General features: G+C 33.7%; 1 protein-coding gene and 1 pseudogene across 1 annotated transcript; one reads left to right on the top strand and one right to left on the bottom strand.

Moving 5' to 3' along the window:
- The window catches only part of LOC120130165, a 30,952-nt pseudogene extending 11,111 nt beyond the window's left edge, over nucleotides 1-19,841 (top strand).
- Nucleotides 19,842-20,130: 289 nt separating this feature from the next.
- On the bottom strand, nucleotides 20,131-20,514 carry LOC120130237. The gene has a single exon (XM_039147515.1). The coding sequence runs from the start codon at nucleotides 20,512-20,514 to the stop codon at nucleotides 20,131-20,133; it is 384 nt and encodes a 127-aa protein (XP_039003446.1).
- Between the last annotated feature and the right edge of the window lie 2,586 nt (nucleotides 20,515-23,100).

The following is a 23,100-nucleotide window of genomic DNA, read 5'->3' as shown; positions in this document are numbered from 1 at the left end:
CGAAGTGCCACGTAGAATTTTTCCCGAAGGACCACGTAGAATTTGTCCTTAAGGACCATGTAGAAATATCTCGAAGGATCACATAAGTTGTCCCGAATGACCGCATAGAACCCTCGACTCTTGGAATGCCAACTATACCTCTAATTCTCACATATACCTTGGGCTTTCACTTATAATTATTCTTAAGTTTCACCATTTAAAGTGTATCTTATTTGCATATAGAGCATTCTCGTAGATAATTTACACGTAAGCACTTCGCATTCACATATCACATATTCATATTCAACACAATTAACCATAAAACTTACTTTAACATATAATTGAATAAAGCATCATAAAATATTGCTTAAAAGAATTGAAAATAGTTTTCGATTGAAAACTTTGAAGTTGACTTATCGAAAGTCGTCCTCAAATCCAATATAAAACAATTTGATTGCACTCACCTTTGCTTCTCTAAAATCCTTTACTCTTATGTTCGAAACTTGTAATATCGAGTTGTCTGAAGTTTGATTTTGTTCAACGTCTACACAAATCAATAGAAAAAATAAATATTGAAATTCGAACCGCTTTTCCTTATCATAATAACTTAATCTGCAAGAAACACTAAATTTCTCATTTCATACTTAGTAGTATCGGTACTCCCTCAACAATACTGATATTTTCCTTGGTTGGTATCGATACCCCCTCTGGTACCGATACCGTTTTTACATACTGAAATTTCAACTTCAAAATGGTATCGATACCTTACTCTTGGTATCGATACTCCCCTTACAATATCGATACCCCAAGAATCAGTACCGATACTGATTCTTGATTCTTAATCGATTTAGCCTTGAAGTATCAGTATTGTTCTTGTAGTACCGATACCCTTACCCAGATTTCATTTTTCCCACTTCGAATTTAACCAAAAATCATCTAAATCCTTTACTCTTAGCTTTAATCATTTCCTTAAACTCACTAATACTCATACTAATCACTTATCTTCACTAATCCTCTTATAACATCCCAATTTCTCAATAATATTCTGAAAACTAAGAATCATATCATTTTATCAAACATGTTATTATTCATTTCTAACACCTCGAATCTTTTAGCTAGGACTTTGACAAGTCAATTCTACCTCTAGAATTCATTAATCAACCAATTTACAAATTTTTACCTCAAAACCCATATTATTCATTCCCTGATAATTCCTTATTAACTTAGTTTTTTTTCATTTCCAAGCTTTCTTAATCTTCTTTACCTCTTATAGCTTCAATATAAACCCAAAAATTAAAGAAATCAACAACTTATTATTACTTACCTTAAGCCAAGAATCTTCGAGCCAAACAAGAAGAAGAGAAAATGACTAAGTTCCAGATAACTCTAATCTCTCTTATCCGCTTTATATCTTAAAATAAAATCTATATAATGAAAAAACCCATCTTGCTCTTCTTTTCTTCCTTCTTTGCAATCAACTCCTAACACAAAATATTCAACCATTAGTCCTTGAACTTATCACTTATTCCAATCACACCACTAAACTTTAAATTTCTTACATTTTGATCTTCAACCCGATATTTGGGGTATTACATAGTTGGCATGTCAAAAGTCGACGGTTCTACGCGGTCATTCGGGACAAATCTATGTGGTCCTTTGGGATAATTCTATGTGGTCATTCGGGAAAAATTCTACGCAATCCTTCAGGGTAAATCTATGTGGCACTTCGATGCAATTTATATGAGCAGTGGTGACTACATTAATGTACAACCTCAATGTACTCGCATATCTTGAATTCTCAGCGATATACGTTGGGCTATAAAACAAACTTGATATAATTTGAACAATGAGTAACAATATTAAAATGTTAATGAAATGTCTATTGGTTTTATACGAAATGTTTCAAAGAAATGTATAAGCAAGAGTCTAATGTATATTAATTAATCAATGAGTAAAAGTACGTTATAAGTTTATAAAGATTATGATTTTATCATAGTTAATGATTCTTTTGAAAACATATTCATAACTTTTTATTATTTTACTAAACCCAGTATTGCCTCACTAAGTCATAGACTTAGCGTGTGATTGTCTTCACATGTAGGTTTGGAGACATCAACTTAGTAAGGAAGGGCATCACATCATAGCTCTAAAGGATATCATATCAGAGTAAACTAAATAGTATGTGATTTAATTGTTGGCATGTACGAAAATGTGTAAGTCATAAATGCTCTGATATGTTTATAGCTATGTTTTGTAAAGTTTTGTTTTCCTTGTAAAGTTTTCGTTGCATTTTAAATAATTCAAAGTGTTTTAAAAGTCAATGTGACACCTCAGAGTCGTATTCGAATAGGGTACGGGTCGAGGTGTTACACTAAGAATAAGAGTCACTCACCTTTGTTGTCCACTAACCGAAATTGCTTTCAAACACTTAGTAAATGATCACCAAAATACGATGCATCAATTTTCCTCAATTATCAACACATTAAACACCTTGTAAAGTAAAACAACACATCTGAAACAAAGCAGAATTTTCTGTTTCTAAAAAAGAGAGAAAAGACCGAAATTGCCCAAAATCTTATCGAAACGACTCTCCAAGCCTTTGATCCAGTCGACACTACTTCTCCTAAAAAAGAACTGACCAAGAACAACTAATATCAACAGTCAAACTCATCTAGAAACCTCACAAATGACATCAATTAACTCTAATTCTCGAATTACCAACACTTAGTAAATGATCACCAAAACATGATGCACTAATTTTCCTCAATTATCAACACATTAAACACCTTGTAAAGTAAAATAACACATCAAGAACACATCTGAAACAAAGCAAATTTTTCTGTTTCTAAAAAAGAGAGAAAATACCAAAATTACCCAAAATCTTACTGAAACGACTCTCCAAGCCTTTGATCCAATCGACATTACTTCTCCTAAAAACAATTGATCAAGAACAACTAATATCAACAATCAAACTCATCTAGAAACCTCACAAATGACATCAATTAACTCTAATTTTTGAAAAACTAGAGGTGGGTATACGGGCTACCCGCCCGTTTAGTCCACGGGTTTTGACGGTTCGTGCTTAAACTGAGCGATTTAAAAAGCCCGCAATCATAAACGGTTTTGAATTTTAAGGCCCGCGGCCGTCCGTTTAACTCGCGGGTTAAACAGGCTTACCCGCAGCTCGTTAAATAAAAATAATTTTAAATGCAATAAAATATAATTTTCTAACTTGCTACACCTTTAAAAATGATCCAGTAACTTGAAAAGGAAGGTAGCATCGTCAAAATAATAATTAATATTTAAATTTTATTTTAAATAGCCGGAAATGATTATAAAATAATATTTTTTAATCATTAATATATATATATATATAACGATATAATTACTTAAACTCAAATTTAAAAAAAAAACAATATTTACTTATATCACCAAATTGAAAAACAAATAAAATAATAACCACATTATACTTTTATAAAACACGATTATTCAAGACTATAATATGAAGACACAGAAGTGTCTGCAAGTAGAAATTCAAACAGAAAAATTTAACAAAGTAAAACATTATACAAATCTAACAATTTTTCTTTTGTAAAAGCCTTTAAAAGTTGAAAAGTATGTTTTCAATTTTTTCTTTTACTTTTCTTTCTTATTTTTAATCCAAATATTACGTGTCATGTGATATATTATTAGAATATCACGTGACTTTTTATAATTAAAGAACGAAATGGATAACATATTTCATGAAAAAAATAAATGTCAAAATTAAATAAAAAAAATCTTTAAATACCAAAGTGATAATGATGTAAATTTTATAAGACTAAAATACTATATAAATCTTTTACTTTTACTTTTTAAAATGAAGAATAATTTGATACATTGTAAATGAAAAAAAAATCAAGCAACGGTAGAATTATGACAAATGCCCTAATAAATTTAAGAACTACAATGGTTATAAGTAACATCATATTTATAGGTAATTTATTTTCTTTTTCTATAAAATTCTTTAAGTTTATTTTCTCTAAAATTTTATAAATTTTAAATTAAGCGGGCTATTGCGGGCTACCCGTGGTTATACCCATTAAACCCACGGGTTTAACGGTCCGGGCTAAAAAGCCCGCAATTTAAACGAGCTTCAGTTTTTTATGTCCAAAACCCGCACAGGCTGAGGGTTAAACGGGTAGCCATGGGCCTTAGCCCATATACCCACCTCTAGAAAAACCGACAAAATCAAGCTTGTTCTGAAGAATTTCTTACCTAAATCAAATGCAATTGAAAAACTGATTTAGTATGATAATAATCATAAACATCTTAACCAACATAAGAAAACCTTGAAAAATGATCAAGAAAAATAACAAATTAAATACATCAGAAAATCAAGTTTAATTCACAAACTTCTTTTTAAAAGAATTGATTAATTAAAATAAACAAAAATTAGATCATTAATCATTGAAGCAAAAAAAGGAATCTAGGAAAAGATAAATACCTTATTGGAAAAGAATATGAAAGGATGAAGAGATCAACAATGGCAACACCAAGAAACAAAGGAGAAAATGACAAGAACAAAGGAAATTTAATCAATCTTGACTGAAGAGAGAAAATTAAGATGAAGGAATAAGAATCAATCAACTATGAATGAAACTAGGAATAACAATAGGAATTTAAGAAGAAGAGTTTTGGCCATGGGAGAGCTTTTACGAGAATTTTGGAGAGAATTACAAAAGTTTTTGGATGAGAGAATGAAGAGAACGATTAATGAAAACTAAATGAAAATGAGAATGAATTAAGAGAATGAATCTAGTAAGAAAATTGGCAAAAATGAGATGAATGATAGGGTTAAGTTTGAAGGGGAAAACCATCCACACTAGCCTTGATAAAACTAGCTTCATAGATTTTGATTTGTGATCCTTTTACATTTTAGTCACTAAAATCAATATTTTCAATTTATTCGATTTAGTCACTTAATAAACATTTATTTTATTATTACTAAAAAGCATAACTAATATTTCAAAAATCATTTAAACACTTCGTATTAATATTTATAATTTTAAAATAAAAAGTATTTTTATCGAAAATCCTAGAAATCATCAAACTACCAACCCGAACTACTAACCCATATTTTGGGACGTTACAAGACGATGAAAGTGAACGACCATTAAGAAATCGACGAACCTCACATCATTATCATTCAACCACTCATCGACATCGTCAGAATGAAGAAAATATAAGTAAATTTTATTATTATGAATGATTGTATTTAGGTAACTAAATTTTAATTATTAGTTTTGACCAAACTATTTACATAATAAATGAAAAAAATTAAATTTGTCAAATTAAAATTTACTATTTTAATTATTGCTTAAGGAATTTTTGTTAAATGATATGAAAATGAACAAAATATTTTAAGAATGGTAGAAAGAAGAAAATATTGAATATGAAATGAAATATTGATGAAAAAAATTATAAATTCAAAAAAAGTCTAATGTAATCGTTGAAACTCGTCACGCCCACACGACGAGTTCTAAAGAAAATTTAAAAAGAAATTGCTCGTTGCTCATCATTCACTAACGAATTCAATTGGAACTCGTACTACCCACAATACGAGTTTTCTGGGATTTAAAAAAATAAAATTAATAATTTAAAAATATTATTTAAATTAAAAAATAATATTATTTTAATAAAACTTGTTACGTAGACATGACTAGTTTCAAGAAAAATGATAAAATAATGGATCCAATAGGGCCCATAGACCTGAGTCTATTAAAAAATAATATATGGACATACTCGCCATGTGGGCGCAATGAGTTTGCATGTATTGTAGTATTTGTATTAAATTCCAAAATATTTTTTTTTGATTGGCCTACTGGGCCAATAAAATATTTCACTTTGATTATATTCCCAATTTAACCTTTATCAAGGGTCCTTAAGTTTTAACTATGTTATAGTTAGGGATAGGTCAACTCAATTCGATCAAAAAAATACAACCTTCACTCAACTCAAAAAAATATGCACCTTATAATTGACCTGAATTCGATTCGTCTTTTTGAGATAAAATTTGAATCTGACCCAACCCAAAATAATATTAACCCCATGTAAAATATTAAATAATATAGAGTACAGATTGCAAATATTAAATAAAATAGGAACCAGAAATGTAAACAACCCATTAATAACATTTAAGACTAAAATGAAATAAGCTGAAAAATAAAGGACCAGACTACAATTAAACCACATGTCAAGTAGTGACTAAAATGAAAGATCTACAAATGTGGTGACCAATGTCAAACATAAACAAATATGGTAAAATAAACGAACTAGGGACTTAAATATAAATGGTGTAACGTAAGTGCTCGAAATCAAAGAAAATGAAATTTCATTAATTAGTTGAAAAGTAAGGTTACATTATGATTTACCCAAAAATGTGAAAAAAACACGGGAGATATCACAAAGTAACGAGGACTAAAGCGGATATTAACCCCAAAACCCAAGCACTCGATCTCCCTATGCAACGTCGTTTTACGTTATGTATATAGGGTTAATACCCAAGCCTAAACCGACCAAATCCATCCCATTCTCTTCATTTCTGTTTCTTTTTTGCTTAGAGAGAAAATAGATTCTCTCAACCCTCTATTTTCACCGCTGAGGGAGAGGAACCGTCCCTCTCTCCGGCCACCATAAATTGATGGCCAACCCCTAAAAAACCCTTAGCTTTCCCCTCTCCACTCTCGTATTTTCCTTTTCTATTCCTCTCAACAAAATGAAAATATCGAACCCCAAAACTAGACCTAACAACTACATGACCATTTCCTTCGGAGATGAGGGGCTCTTGGTCCGGTGAAGTTCACGACAGGGATTGTTCCAGTAAGGTAATCTATGTTTTTCTTTCAGTTTTCTCCATTTGTTTTTTGTTTGTTTTCTCTTTAACCCCTTTTTCGAATACCTCTCTCGTCCTCCTTTATGTTGCATGTTGGTTTTGTTGATATTTGGTGAGGAAATCATGTGTTCTCTGCGCATGTATGGGTTATCTGATATGGGATTGGGTTTTTGATTTGTTAACTGAAAAATCTCATTTTTTAGGGATTTAGATATGGGGTTTCTGACTTAAGGTGATTGAATCAATGTAGATGATGTTTTGTTTTCTGTTTGATTAATTTGGGTTGTTGGTTCACTATTTGGGCATTATTGATGAAACGACGACGACGATATAGATCGGCGGCAGCACACACGAACTGGAGGAGAAGCGGTGAAGTCCACGCGCTGATAAGAGAGTTGGAACGTAGGGCGCGTGTATAACACACGCGATTGATGAGCGCTTGACCTTCACTGGCGACGGTTGGATTCTATTAGGGTTTTAAAACCCTAATTTTAAATTGATCAGGTCTTGCTAGGCCTTGGGTCGGATTCGGGTAGGCTTGGATCTGGTCTGGGTCAAGTCTTGTAATTAGGTCATCTATAATGGGCTACTTTGTAATGTCTTTGGGTCTGGGGTTTGTCTCTGTTGAGCTCATTGGCCTGTAAAATGTGTAATAAAATATTTAATAATAATAATAATATAATGATAAATAAAATAATTAATATTTAAAATATAATAATATTTTTGGTAGACCCGGATAAAAACGAGTGTCTACAGTTTTCCCTTTTGCACATTCTTGTGTTAACAATGATAGGGCAAAGACGAAAAAGACAATCAATTTTTTCCGGTTCTTTCTTTTTGATTTGAAATTTGATGTGTTTGTTGGTGGAGGACGACACTGCTCATACGCGATGAAGAATTCTAGTCGTCTAAGAGTGACACGGCTCCTACGTGATGATGAGATATGGTTGGGGGATGACACTGCTCATACGTGATGAAGAGTTCTTGGCAATCTTTAGGGAGGGTGATAACTAGGTTCCTACGTGATGAGGACGGATGATTATCAAGGGGTGACACGGCTCATACGTGATGAGGAGATCTGGTCAGTGGATGACAAGACTCATATGTGATAAAGAGTTCTGGTCATCTTTAGGGAGGGTGATAACTCGGTTCTTACGTGATGAGGACGACTGGTTATCTAGGGTGTGATACGAATCTTACGTGATTAGGAGATCTGGTCGGTGGATGACACAACTCATAAGTGATGAAGAGTTCTGGCCATCTTTAGGAAGGGTGATAACTCGATTCCTAAGTGATGAGGACGGTGGTTATTTAGGGATGACACGACTCCTACCTGATGAAGAGATCTGGTCGGGGGATGACACAACTCATACGTGATGAAGAATTCTGACTATCTTTAGGAAGGGTGATATCGGTTCTTACGCGATGAGGTTGACTGGTTATCTAGGGGTGACACGGCTCGTACGTGATGAGGAGATCTGGTCGGGGGATGACACGACTCATATGTGATGAAGAGTTCTTCCATCTTTAGGGAGGGTGATAACTCGGTTCATACATGATGAGGACGACTGGTTATATAGGGGTGACAAGGCTCTTACGTGATGAGATCTGGTCGGGGGATGACACAACTCATACGTGATGAAGAGTTCTGACCATTTTTAGGGATAATGGTTTCAAGAGAAACCTACTCATATATGATGTTTGAAAAGAAATTGTCTCAATAAAGACAATTTGTTTCAAGGGAAACGACTCAAAGATGGTTTTGTTTCAAGAGAAACAACTTAAAGATTTTCCTTCAAAAGATATTATCTCAAGAGGGATAAAATTTTGTTTCCAAAGAAACATACTCAAAGATTTTTCTTCAACAGAAACTGTTTCAGAAGAGACAAAACTTTGGTTTATAAAGAAATAGACTCAAAGATTTTTCTTCAAAAGAATCTGTCTCAGAAGAGATAAAATTTGTTTTAAATGAAACATACTCAAAGATTTGTGTTTCAAAAGACACTGTCTCAAGAAAGACATAAACTTTGTTTTGAGTAAAAATTATCTTAATCGAGACAAAATTTACTTTTAAGAAAATTTGTCTCAAACGAGATGATATTTGTTTTTTTAAGAAGAAAATCTCAAAGGCTCATAGTCTGTCTATCAGTTCATGCATGTGGAGGAAACATCTTTAGAATATCTGATTGTTGACTAAAGAAGTCAAATATGTGGATGACATTTTTTCAGGTTGAAGACATATGGTTATTTCCGAGCTTTTATTTCTTGAAAAATCAAAATGATGTATTTATGACTGCTTAATCTTGGATTCATGGGTGTCATGATGAATTTTGTATTTTATTTGATGAATTATTGAATTTGTCCTCAAGAGATGAGTAAAATGTCTTTGGTGCACATGTTGATGAATGCAAAGATGTAAATTTCATGTGTCATGTATGTATGTGTTGATGTATGTTTTCTCAATCTGGAAGGAGAATGGTTGGGAGAGTAGTCTTAACTCTATCATTGATTCAGTTTGTCTTAATTTTCACTAGGGTGTACTCTTGTAAACCTCAACCTGAGACAATTTGTTTTCTTTGCCCCATCAAATTCTGCCCCAAAATTTAGCTTCTCTTGTCCAAAATTCGATCTTTAGCCTCGGAGAAATTATCTTGTTTGAAAATATTTTTCTTCATTTTCTTTTCGAAAAAAGGAATGTTGAACAATGTTGCCTCCTCTTAAGTTTCACAATTGAAACAAATCATAAAACATGAGTTCATTGGATATCAAAGAATTAACTGCTCTTTTAATCTTTGATAGTTGCGAATCTTTGACAAATATCAAGATTGAAAGGTTGGTTACCTAAACTCTAAGGTTTGTTTCATCGCTTCGATCATCATGAAGATCATGGCATGCCCCTCTTTCTTGGTTTGACATTTTGATCGAACACTGACAAAATGTCATAACTAGCATAGTCAATTGCTAGACTTTTCAGAACACTTCTGTTTCAGTTCTCTGAAATCTTCTATTTTGCTCAAGCTTTGTAGACTCCTCTAATCAAGATAGTGCATAAACATCGGTCTAAAAATGAGATTTTTGAGTGCTCATGTGAATTTGACTATAACAGGTGTTCCTCAACTCCCTTAGTCCATATTCATCGAAACTCTTTTTATTTAATAGATTTGATTTAATTTGCCATTGTTTGGCTAACTCAATTCAGTTTTATTATACATATATTTTATAATTGTCTTTGTTCGGCTAGCTGAAAGATTCATGTCATCACAAAGTCTTCGACTTGACAACCACAGTGGAGCAAACACCGAATTGCCAAGTACCCGATCAATGTCATGTTTTGAATGTAATCTATTCATAAAGCCAGTGCTTTCGAGTTGCCTCTATAACCAATTGCTTTAGCAGAATAACTCATCTTTATTGTATACATATATATATATATGTATTCTGGGTATACGAATTTCATTTCTTAAGTTCGTTGAGGAAAACCTGTTATAGTTAAGTGTTTGTTGAAGGTCTTAAAATCTCATCATTAGAATTCAATTTTCAAGCAACTGACCTAAACTAGATTAACTTCCTTAACCATTCCATCTGAGAAGATTATGATTATCATTAAACGTCATCAACAGAAGTAGAAACCATTTAGTTTTTGCAAACTCATGTGCTAGTTGCCCCATTTTGTTTGCTCCTAACACTTACCTGAATGCCAAAACTTTCCATGGACTCTTCATGAGAAGAGAAAATTAGCTAGGTCCTTGCAAGAGAAGAGTATATAGTCTGTGTAACTTTAGATTATGATCAAGGGGTCATTGTTTTGCTGGATTCAATCTTGTCATTTATCAAAGATTTACAACCTCAATTATTAAAGAGCTTTTAATTAAGATGATATTTAAAGAATTCAATATTAAAATTTTCTCATTGTTCATTTCCTAGGAAGAAAGCATTTTATTGAAAATGTTCGAACTTCAACTGATTTACAAACATTTAAACATAAGAAGAAAAGCAAGTTGAAACAAGATGACATGCATGAGAATGCAACAAAAAAGACTCCTGATGGATGCCCCAGCTAACTTCCTATCAGAATGCCCCCATTATACATTGAACGTTAATGCCCCTGAATTGATCAGATCTTGGACCGGACCTTACGCTTCAATGCCCTACAATTCCCAGTGATGTGCCCTGAGCTCCCAATATGATAGTTGCATATGTTGTTAATATCATGACCTTTAGGATATGAGACCTCTCTTGGTTTGGATTTAACTGGAGTCACAAGGTTCCACTCCACTAGCATTGGGAGCAATTCCTCACATGTCATTGGGATTGGATTGATGCAAGTCTTATCACAGAACACCTTATGAGGTTTGGTCCCCAAACTAGCTCTATCCTTAAATCCCACGATGTTGATTTCAGCTCTATCCTAGTCAGTACTGCTACTGCCCTCTATCTGACCATTCTTGAAAGCTTTTTCGATTATTTTTTCACACATGACGATGTTAGAGAAACTCTTGGTGGCAGCTCATATCATGTAATTGATATATCGAGATTCTAATGTGTCGATGAATAGAGTGATGAATTCTCTTTCAGTTATTGGTGGATGTACTTGAGATACATCTCTCATTGTTGAGCATATTGTCAAAAGCTTTCATCACTCCTCATCTCTATATTTTGTAACGTTGTTCGATCTGGGGCCAAATCAATCATGTGCTTGTATTGGTCCATAAAGGCACGAGCCAAATCTTTCCAATAGGGGATTTGAGTACGACTTAGTTGATTATACCACCTTAAACCGGGTCCAGTCAGACTGTCTTGAAAACAGTGGATCAACATCTGATCATTATTGGTGTATCCAGTCATCCTTTGGATAAACATCGTGAGATGTGCATTGGGGAAACTGGTTCCATTGTACATCTCAAAGTTAGGCATCTTAAATTTGAGTGGGAGCACCAAGTTGGGAACTAAGACTAGTTCTCTTGCATCCATCTTATTGTGAGAGCTTTGTCCTCTCATTCTCTGGAATGTCTCTCTGCACCATTGTTTCAAATTCTCCGGGATCTCATTGTTGGCTCATTTTATCTTATCGGGATTTGACCTACTATGATCAGTAGAATGATCCCGATGATATAACACAGTTGCTCAATTTTTAGTGGTAGAGCAGTTTGTTGAGGTGGCTTGGAATCTTGTGGGGCGCAATGATTATTTATGGATTAACGTGTGCCATCAGACATTCAGAGGCTTCTTTGGTAGAAGAAATCTTCTCTTTGCCTCTTTCCTAGTTAAGCCCAGCCAATTTTTCTACCATTTGCTCAACTAAGTGTTTTTGGTGTTGCAAGATACGATCCATGGTGGCTTTTTGTGCCTGCTCCATTTTATCCTCACTCTGCTTGCATCTTCTGCAAACTCTCTTCCAGCTCTTTCTTTAGCTTCTCAAATTTGGCTTCCATTCTCAGTACTGTGTGAACGAAGTTGCACAATTGGAAGCACTTCCTCATAGTCCTCCACGAGATAAAACCCGTGATTCCATGATTAATGCATGTAAAAAATACTTCAATGAATGTCATGCAGAATGCAAATATGCAAATGCAGATGCAAAAACTGTGAAAATGTTTAAATAAATGCAATGGAAAATTTAAATGAAAAAGATATTGATTTCCAAAAGTAATCATTTTTAGAAAGAGTTCCATTCATCCAAAAGAATTTTCATCTTTACAAGAGAGATCCCTAGGCAAACTACCAAACTCGGATTGTCGGATTGCGTTCTTCCTTGTTATGAATTTTTTTCTATTTTAATGGTGACTCTTCTACTATGATGATTACTTGGTTAATCAACACATTTCTTTTATTTATGATGATCATGCAATGCCGAACAATAATAAATAAATAAAATCAAACATAGAAAATGTGTTAGTATAAAAGAATTCAAAATCAAGCAAATATCAAGAAAATAAAATAATGCAAGTAGAGAGAAGAGGTTTAGAGTCGTTTCTCCTTTGTGTACACTTATTCGGTTACCTACTGACGGGCAGAGGTTCAGCATGAATTTAATCGGGGTGGATTACTAAGGCTCACTATATGCTATGTTGGGTTCTAAGAAAAAAAAGGTACTCGAATTGTCTATGTTGGTGCCTCCTTAGGCTGCCAGACTGTTGAAAACATTTTGATGTTTTGATAAACAAATTAAGTATAAATGAATTTTAAGATTTTACAAATGATTTTTTAAGTATGTTCGATTTAATTACTTGAATATCAAAATATTACTCCAAGTCTTTCAAAGATCAATTTCAATCCTTACTAAAGTGTAAAATTGTGTTTTAATCTTAAAATATTTTTTAAATAATTTTCACAAAGTATTTCGAACAAAAAACGAGCCTAAAATCAATTTTTCAAAATAGTGTACCGATGCACCAATCCATGCATCGATGCACCATTGAATAAATTAAACATCGAATGCATTTTATGCATCGATGCACATACCATTCATCGATGCACTCAGGTTTTTATGAAAATCGAATGCATTTTTGCATCGATGCACTCAGGCTATTTTAAAACATCGAATGCATTTTATGCATCGATGCACTAAGGGTCCAACGGTCGAAATATTTGAATTTTACACAGTGTACTGATGCACTAGCCCTATGCATCGATGCACACACGCTCCCAACTGATTTTATCAATTGTTAAACGGCTCTAATTACTTCATTAATGATCCCTAACGTTCAGAAGGATTCAAGGAGTATTTAAACAAGCTTAGAAGCCATTGATCAACAACAAGAATAAAAAATTAAGAGAGAATCAAAGAGAAAGCATCAAACATCAAGTTTGAGCATTTCAAGCCTATTTTTCATTCAATATTTATTTTACTTTCAAGAACACTACTTGTACTCAATTATATTCATTCTTGAGTGTTCTTTTCTTTGTTATAGAATTGTGCAAACACATTTACCTTGTGAGGTTTTTCATTAAGTTTGCAAATTTGTAATATTCTCTTTGAGAAATAGTGTTCTCAAGAATTGGGGTATATTTTGAGGGAGTTGTAATGCTATCTCTTTGGCCTCAAAAGAAAGAATAAATTAGTGAATTTGTTGAAAAATTCTTAGTGTGGATAGCTAAGGTAGTTGACGTAGACTTTGGTTAAGAAAGTCGAACCACTCTAAATCGCTGTGCAAATCTTTTCAATTTTTTGCAAAAGCTTTCACTGAAATTTTAATTGTCAATTCACCCCCTCTTGGCTGATTCCATCGATCAATTAACTCAACACAAACCCTCAATCATGGCCCATTATAGGCTCATGCGAATCAAGTTCAATTCAAGAGGATACATTCCCTTATGTCCATACGGAGAAACAATTTATCTCACGTAGGCTAAGCTTTCACATTAACTTAAAAAGGACAACGCTCATAAGTGAGCTTATGATATGTACATGCATGTGTTGTGTGTGAGGAGAAACTCACAAACCTTTAAAAACACAACCAAAAAAATAACATTCTCACAATTTTCAAAATCTGTTCAAATATGAAAATCACTAAAATCAAAAATCAATTAGTTAAAAATAAAATATTGCATAATATATTAAACTCAAAATAAATAAAAGGATTATAAATTAAATACAATATAAGTTTGTAATTACCAAAAATAAAACAACGTATAATCGTTCATGGCTTGACTCTCGACGTCCCCAGCAGAGTCGCCAAGTTGTCATAACTTTTCCCTGGGGATCTGTTAGACTTAAAAAATTAGTTTCATGGAAGGTGATGAAATGTAATTTGGAAAATAATTTGATTTTGGAGTCACCACCAACCTTTAAGTTAGGTAGGTTGGAAACCTTAAAAACAATAAATGGTATGTGTTTTACCAAAGATTCATTTTTAAGAGTTCGAGAGTCGATTACGTGTGGGGAAGGGTGAGCACCCCCACAACGCCCAAACTTTGGTACCTAAACGATTATATGTTGTTTAAATATTGAGAATTACAAACTCGAAAATAAATTTAAATTACGATCCTATTATTCATTCGAATTTATTTAAAAAGTGTTAATTTTAGGATAATTAATACCCTTTTTATGAACAATCTTCGAGAAAATACTTCCTTTACAGTTAGGAGAATTTCCCATAGATTCCCCTCACAAAAGACATTACTCGCAATTTTTGCAAAGATAAAATAAAATAAAACAAAACAAAGTAAAAGAACAAAAGCTGTGAAAAATACTCGAAATAATTAAACGTGGAACAAAGAAAAATATTGAATATAAAACAACATTTGTGCGAAAAATCTTCGTAAAGACACATTCCCTTATAGTCGGGAGATGTCTTCGAAGATTTCCCTCACAATGAAAGTTTCCCATTTACATATTTATAAAACAATAATGATATATAACAAAATGCGGAAATAATTATCTAAATATACACATAGTAAAACGAAAAGAAATAAAAAAAAAACTCATACAAAAATGCTCATAACAATTACATAATTTATATACATATATACATGAAATTATAACGATCGATAGAACAAAGTTACAAATTTGGACTAAAATAGATATTTACAAACATGACAACTAAAATACGAATAATAAAAAATTAGACATGCTTAGTAAAATAAAGGACTAAATATCAAAGAACAAAAATTTACCTGACTGAAATAGGAAAAACATAAATTTAAAGGGCTGAACAGTAAATACGGAATGTTAAAGAACCAAAATAGAAAACACAACAACTTAAAGGATTAAAATAACTAAAACAGATAGTTAAAGGACTAAAATAGCCAAAAACAAAAATAAATGGGCTAAATAGCAAAAAAAAAACTTAAAGGACTGAAAAGTAAATACAAATAAATCAGAGCCCAAATTAAAATATTAAATAAAATAGGAACCAGAAATGTAAATAACCGATTAACATTTAAGACTAAAATGAAATAAGCTGAAACATAAAGACCAGACTACAATTAAACCACATGTCAAGCAATGACTAAAATGAAATATCTACAAATGTGGTGAGCAATGTCAAACATAAACAAATATGGTAAAATAAATGAACTAGGGACTTAAATATAAAGGCATAATGCAAACAAATACCCCTGACGTTTGACCATATATGCAATTATGCCCAAATCGTTTTTTTAGCATTTGACCTCCCCACGTTTCATTTTGGGTCAAAAAGCACCCTCGTTGGATGAAAACCGTTAGTCAACTAACGGTCAACGACTCCAGCTGACTAAGCAAGCACAGGTGGACAACGATGATGATGTGGCGTGTCCACGTCACTAAATATGCTGACGTGGAATTGACATGTCAACAAAATTTTTTATTTAAAAAAATAATTTCAATTTGAATTTTGTACAATAAGTGAGTGACACGTGTCACTCTCCTATTGGTGCGTATTGGCAAAAATAAATTAAAGGTTGCTATTTGCGTGAAAGGGGATTCGAACCTGGGGCAAAGGCGTGATAGGATTGCTCTTGCCACCAGGCCAAGCATGCTATTCAGTTATATAATGAAACAAGCTTATTTAACCCATATTAAATCTTCAGTTTAATTAAACCAAATGAAACACGTTTCTAATATCTCAGAGGATCTTCAAATTGATTTCCTCCTAAACCCAAGTAACTCCAAATTTAAATCGATCTAAAACCTAATTTCATATCCCCTTTCAATTCCATCTCCATCAAATTCGAAAAGAACAAATTTCGAATCTTTCCCCCTTTCAATCTCTCCATCTCAAATGCAATAGAATGTGAGTTTAGTTTTTAAAGAAAAACCTCGAATATTTGGGTTTGTTTAGGATTAATGGGTTTGGTTAAATGTTTTGGTTTATGCCTTTGTATCTAATCATTTGTTAAATATTTGGGTTTTCTAACTTGTGTGTTGTTAATAACCGTACAACTTGATCGGTGGGGATTGCTCTTTGTAGGGTATATAAGTGGTGAGGACTGCATGTTTGGATTTTTTTATTAGGAAAGTGGTCCTCCATGTTAATGCATCCATTGTTTGTTTTTTTATTGCGAAATGGAAGGCAAGCCAACTATCTTTCTTGGGTTCGGTTTTTTCAGATGATGATGATTCTGGTTTTTGTTTGATTCAATGTTGTTTCATAGTTTTATGATAGATTAGTTCATTTATACAATTAGTTTTAGATACTAGTGTTTTTTGGTATTTAAATATATAGATTCTCGTTCGAGCTTGTTTGCTTAATAGTTTTGGGGAATTGAAAACCCGATTTTGCATTTAGTCAAGCAGTTCGAAATATGTATTTTGTTTGTCATTTTTCCCTTTGTGTGTCTGCTGAGGAATGCTTCGACTTGAACAGACATTTCCGATGAAGTTCTGATCTGGATAGTTCAGTGCCAACTCTTGATTAACTAACAATAAATTAGGTATGACCTTTATCAACTTTAATTTTTAATAATTACACTCTTAAACGGCTTAGTGAATCCTTAGTTTTCCCCTTTATCTTTTCATTCCATGCAGTTGAAATTCCTGTGGATATGCACTGTTTGGTAAGAAATATGCAAGTTCTGTTTGCAATATTTATAGCTTCTTTTGACTCGTAAATGTTGAATAATGTTGTTCTGATGTAAAGACTTCCTTATTTTTGGCCACTATTTGCACATTCATAAGTTTTTGGGACACTAAATGTGCTGTTATGTTTGGAAAATGCATTTGATTAAAATATTTTATCGAACATTTGTATGTCCTTGTTAGCATATTGACTTTTTGTGATGGATGAAGTGATTTAACATGGGTTAAATAATCTTTTGTTTCATCACATAACAGAATAGCATTCTTGGCCTGATGGCAAGGGCAATCCAATATCACGCCTTTGCCCCAGGTTTGAATCCCCTTTCACGCAAGTAGCAACCTTTAATTTATTATTTCTAATACGCACCAATAGGAGAGTGACACGTGCCACTCTCTTATTGGTGCAAAATTCTAATTGAAATTAATTTTTTAAACAAAAAAAATTGCTGACGTGTCAATTCCACGACAGCATAGATTAGTGACGTGGACACGCCACATCATCATCGTTATCCACATGTTCTTGCTTAGTCAGCTAGAGCCGTTGACCGTTAGTTAACTAACGGTTTTCATCCAATGAGGGTGCTTTTTAACCCAAATTGAAACGTGGGGAGGTCAAATGCTAAAAAAATGATTTGAGCAGAATTGCATATATAGTCAAACGTTATGGGTATTGGTTTGCATTATGCCAAATATAAATAGTGTAACGTAAGTGCTCGAAATCAAAGAAAATGAAATTTCATTAATTAGTTGAAAAGTAAGGTTACACTATGATTTACCCAAAAAAATGTGAAAAAACACGAGAGATATCACAAAGTAACGAGGACTAAAGTGGATATTAACCTCAAAACCCAGGCGCTCGGTCTACTTATGTGACGTTGTTTTACGTTATGTATATAGGGTTAATACCCAAGCCTAAACTGGCCAAACCCATCCCATTCTCCTCATTTCTGTTTCTCTTCTGCTTAGAGAGAAAATATATTCAACCCTCTCTTTTCATCGTTGAGGGAGAGGAACCGTCCCTCTTTTCGGTCACCATAAATTAGTGGCCAACCCTTAAAAAAACCCTTAGCTTTCCCCTCTCCACTCTCGTATTTTCCTCTTCTATTCCTCTCAACAAAACGAAAATATCGGACCCCAAAACTGTACCCAACAACTACAAGACCCTTACCTTCGGAGATGAGGGGCTCTTGGTCTGGTGAAGTTCACGGCGGGGATTGTTCCAGCAAGGTAATCTCTATTTTTCTTTCGGTTTTCTCCATTTCTTTGTTTTTTTGTTTATTTTCTCTCTATCCCCCTTTTCAAATGCCTCTCTCGTCTTTCTCTATGTTGCATGTTGGTTTGGTTGATATTTGGTGAGGAAATCATGTGTTCTCTGCGCAAGTATGGGTTATCTGATATGGGATTGGGTTTTTTATTTGTTGATTGAAAAATCTCGATTTTTAGGGATTTAGATATGGGGTTTTTGACTTAGGGGGATTAAATCACTGTAGATGATGTTTGGTTTTCTGTTTGATTAATTTAGGTTGTTGGCTCACTGTTTGGCCACTATTGACGACAACGGCGATGGCGAGATGGACCGGCGGCAGCACACGCGAACTGGAGGAGGAGCGGTGAAGTCCACGCGCTGATAAGCAAGTTGGAACATAAGGCGCGTGTGATGGGCGCTTGACCTTCACTGGCGGCGGTTGGATGCTGTTAGGGTTTTGAAACCTTAATTTTAATCAAGTCGGGTCTTGCTAGGCCTCGGGTCGGATCCGGGTAGGCCTGGATCTGGTCTGGGTCAAGTCTTGTAATTGGATCATCTATAATGGGCTACTTTGTAATATCTTTGGGCCTGGGGTTGTATCTGTTGGGCTCATTGGCTTGCAAAATATGTAATAAAATATTTAATAATAATAATAATATATAATGATAAATAAAATAATTAATATTTAAAATATAATAATATTTTTGTAGACCCGGACAAAAACGGATGTTTACATGTATTTTACCCCATATTTTTATTCTAAATTAGCTCCTGTTCAGTTGATATTCTTATTCTTGAAAGACGAGAAACTTTTATTTGTTATGAAGGATTTCTGGGTATAAAGTTGTAATTGGACAATGTTAGTGTTGAAATTAAGTGTTATTTATGTGCATGATATTAATGACAGGAGCCGGTCATATAGGCGCTCCCCGCGTCGTTATTCTCGATCACATATGATCAAAGTTACCCCCGCAGTCCAGAATATTATTCTTCTAGGAAAAGGCGGTACTCAAGGTAGGCCTTTCATTGTTTTTGTTGTTATCATCTGTGGTTTGTGAATTGTTGTACTAATGTGGTGTAGGCCCATTTCACCCAGAGATGGGAGATATAGAGGACGATCATACTCAAGGTCGCCCTACAGTAGTAGGAGCCCAAGTGTGGATTATTCCAGGTGACTGACTTGATGGTGTGAGGATTAATATGTAATGATTGTATTCTACGTCACCCTTTAGGAGAAGAGATGAAAGTGTAGACTATTCTAGGTGACTGAACCCTTTATTATGTGTTCGATAATAAATTTTACTATATAATTGAGGACAAAATTTATTTAGTTCCTGTTCTGGTTGTAGCTAGTAATGATGTTAAACATTCTTAAATGAACGATTTTGAACATGTTCCTCTCGCCTTCTTGTTTCTTCATGGTAAGTAGATGCAATTTTTATCAAAATTGTGGTTAGGATGCCCATTAAACTAATGAAGGAGAAAACATGCAGGGTATGGGTAATCTGTGCATTATATTACAATATATTTTCACCCTTGTACGTTTACATCAGAAAACTGGATGGGAAGCATGGATGCTCTTGAATTTTTTTCACCGTGTTTGTCAACTACAAAGAACCCTTGTTGGCCACCCTGATAAGCTGATCTAGATACAAAAAGAACCCTTGTTGGCCACCCTGATAAGTTCCCAGATACAAATGTCCATTCCTTCGAATCACGGTTGCCCCAGGAGAAGAGTGTCTTCTTTTTCCTGATTTCTACGCAAGATCTAGGACATTGGCTCGCCTTCCAAACTTCCACGATTTGACTCCATTGACCTGTCCTTAAATCTGTCAACTCGGCGCTTTCCTCAAATCCTCCTTGATTTTCCGTTCTGTAATCGCTCACCACCCAGAATACCGACTCGATCACCATCTCGTGACACTCGTCTTGCTCCTAACTCATCCTAGTCAACTCAGTCCATTCATCATGGTTTATGTTGTATTCCCATGCTGTATTTAAAGCGTTCTTGTTCTTGTTGTGGTTAGAGTTTTGATTAGCCAATCATACGATTTTAGACGCATTCTGGATTGAAGTGGCGACTAAGTCAGTCTTAACCATGCCCTTGTGAGCTCCAACTCACTTAGCGATGATGAAACCACTCAGCGTTAACACACGAAGATGCAGAAGCTTAATGCGCTTGGGGCTAAACACGCCACCAAGACTGGAACAACTTTATGGGAATGGTAATACTGTCGGGGCTAACTTAGCCACAAAGAGAGGCAATGAAGCCAATCAACTTAAGTTGCGCAATGACGAAGCACAATGGCTTAGGAAGAAAGCTTCAAAAACCTAAGAAAAGAGCCAAGCTAATAAGTTGAGTAAAGTGAAAACAAAGTTTAGAAGCGACAAGAGAGAAAAACTTAGTAAATGCCGAGAAGAATGAATTGAATGATTACGAATGAGAAGGTGAAGCTCCTTTTATAGTTGAGCTCTATCAGATCTAACGGTCTAAATTGAATTATATTAACGGCTCATATTGAATTGAAATCCTATCAGATCTTTTCAAATTCAAACTAAACATTATCTTATTAATTTAAGTAATTAAATTTCTAAATTAAGAGATAATTAATCTTTCTAGAATCTTCCAAGGAATGGACTAAGTCTGAAGGTTCTAAGCAAACTCGATACTCCATACGACTCTTTATGGACATCCGTGAACCAATGTCTCTGTTCGGACATCCCGAACTTCAACAATTGCCCCATCGACCCTTATAACACTCTCGTCACTTTTCTCGTATGCCTTAAACTTACTCCTTTACGAAATATCATTCTCCAAGAATCGGGCCAAAAACTTGCCCTATCAAGCCCAAGACTGCATAAAGGAACCCCTTCTGCGCACAAGTCACGGACTTAAACTTGTGGTCTGTGACACTGTATTTACGGCGTTCTTGTTCTCGTTGTGACCTCCTGCAACGATAACACGTCCTTCGAACCCACCAACTACGAGGAAAGATCTAGTTCCCAACATCTGCTTACCATATCTCTACCTCTGAGTTGTGTCTCTCACTGGATCATAACTTGAGGGGTCCCATTCACCCATCACCATAAGCTTTCCTTCAGTACTTGTTATATGGCAAAACAATGGAAGCCCATAAGGGTATTTTGAGTAGGTTTCATGAAAAATCAATCATATGAGAAAAAAGAGGATTAAAATACAAATGTCTTGATATTGATCTTGTTGCAAAAGACGACGATGTTAGATAATGATTAGTTGCTAACAATGACCAGAAAAAAATTTAATGTAAAAAAATTGAATCTTCTTAAAGTTTAATGACAAAACGATATACCTATAAAATTTAGTACTTAAAATGGTGTCGTTTATGGCATCAATAGTTGCGCCAAAACAATGTCATTTTGTCCATTTTATGTCGACACAAATTTTCGTTAATGTCATCATGATATTAAAATTTAATAAGTGACATGATTGGAGTCAAAATCGAATTATAGTGCTATAAATGAAAATTTTGAAATTTAAATAGTATAAACGATATACCACCTAAAATTTAGTGATATCCATATAATTTACCGTAAATTATATATTTTAAAATGAATAATAAAACTAAATATAGAAAAAGTTAATTACATATGTCCTTAATCTATGGCTCTCATTTTTAAATTGATCCGTAAATTTTTAAACTTTATAATTTTATCTCTAAACTACGACTATCATTCTAAACTAATCCTCAAACTTTTAACATTTTATTTTCACCCCCAAAATATGATCTTTATTTTAAATTGGTCCCCAAACTTTTTGAACATTTCAATTCAATCTTAAATTATACGTGTATACTAATCACATCCCTTGTTAATAAAATCGTTAGACCAAGCTATATTATTACATGTTTGAAAAAAATAAATTTAGGTTAAACTATGATTGAAATGGATTGCATATTTGGATGAATTTGAGGATAAAACTAAATATGCAAAAGTTTAGGAACTAATTTAGAATGATATGCATAATTTAGGGATGAAATTGGAATGTTTAAAAGTTTAAGAACTAATTTAAAATGAGAGTCATAGTTTTGGGATGAAATTGAAATGTTTAAAAGTTTAAGGACTAATTTAAAATGAGAGTAATAACTTGGGGACATATGATGCAATTAACTCATAAAGATGAATTATATTGATAAATATAAGCAAAAGGTAAACCACCTTAATAAATTACAACCTTGGATAGACGGGGAAATGGTTGAAATATTGTGTTTGAAAAAAAGAATTCCCCAAATAGTTCATTCAAGCAATTATTTCTCAAACTAGGGTGTTTGAAACGATAACTTGGAGAAGACCTCAAGATTGTTGCATGTCTTCACCCCACCAACCATTTTTTTTGCTCTACAAAGTGGAAATGAAAAAAAATGAAATTGCATGGTAATCCATGCGTCTTTCCCTTGAGACTGTAGAAAACACCTTAATTCAGGAAATAATTTGGTTAGAGCCCTATATGAGTAATATTTTTCC

Source organism: Hibiscus syriacus, unplaced genomic scaffold, assembly GCF_006381635.1.
Source record: "Hibiscus syriacus cultivar Baekdansim isolate YM2019G1 unplaced genomic scaffold, ASM638163v2 tig00110528_pilon, whole genome shotgun sequence".
NCBI lineage: Eukaryota > Viridiplantae > Streptophyta > Magnoliopsida > Malvales > Malvaceae > Hibiscus > Hibiscus syriacus.
The sequence above is the reverse complement of the archived record's forward strand: the minus strand, read 5'-3'. Positions and strand labels throughout refer to the sequence as shown.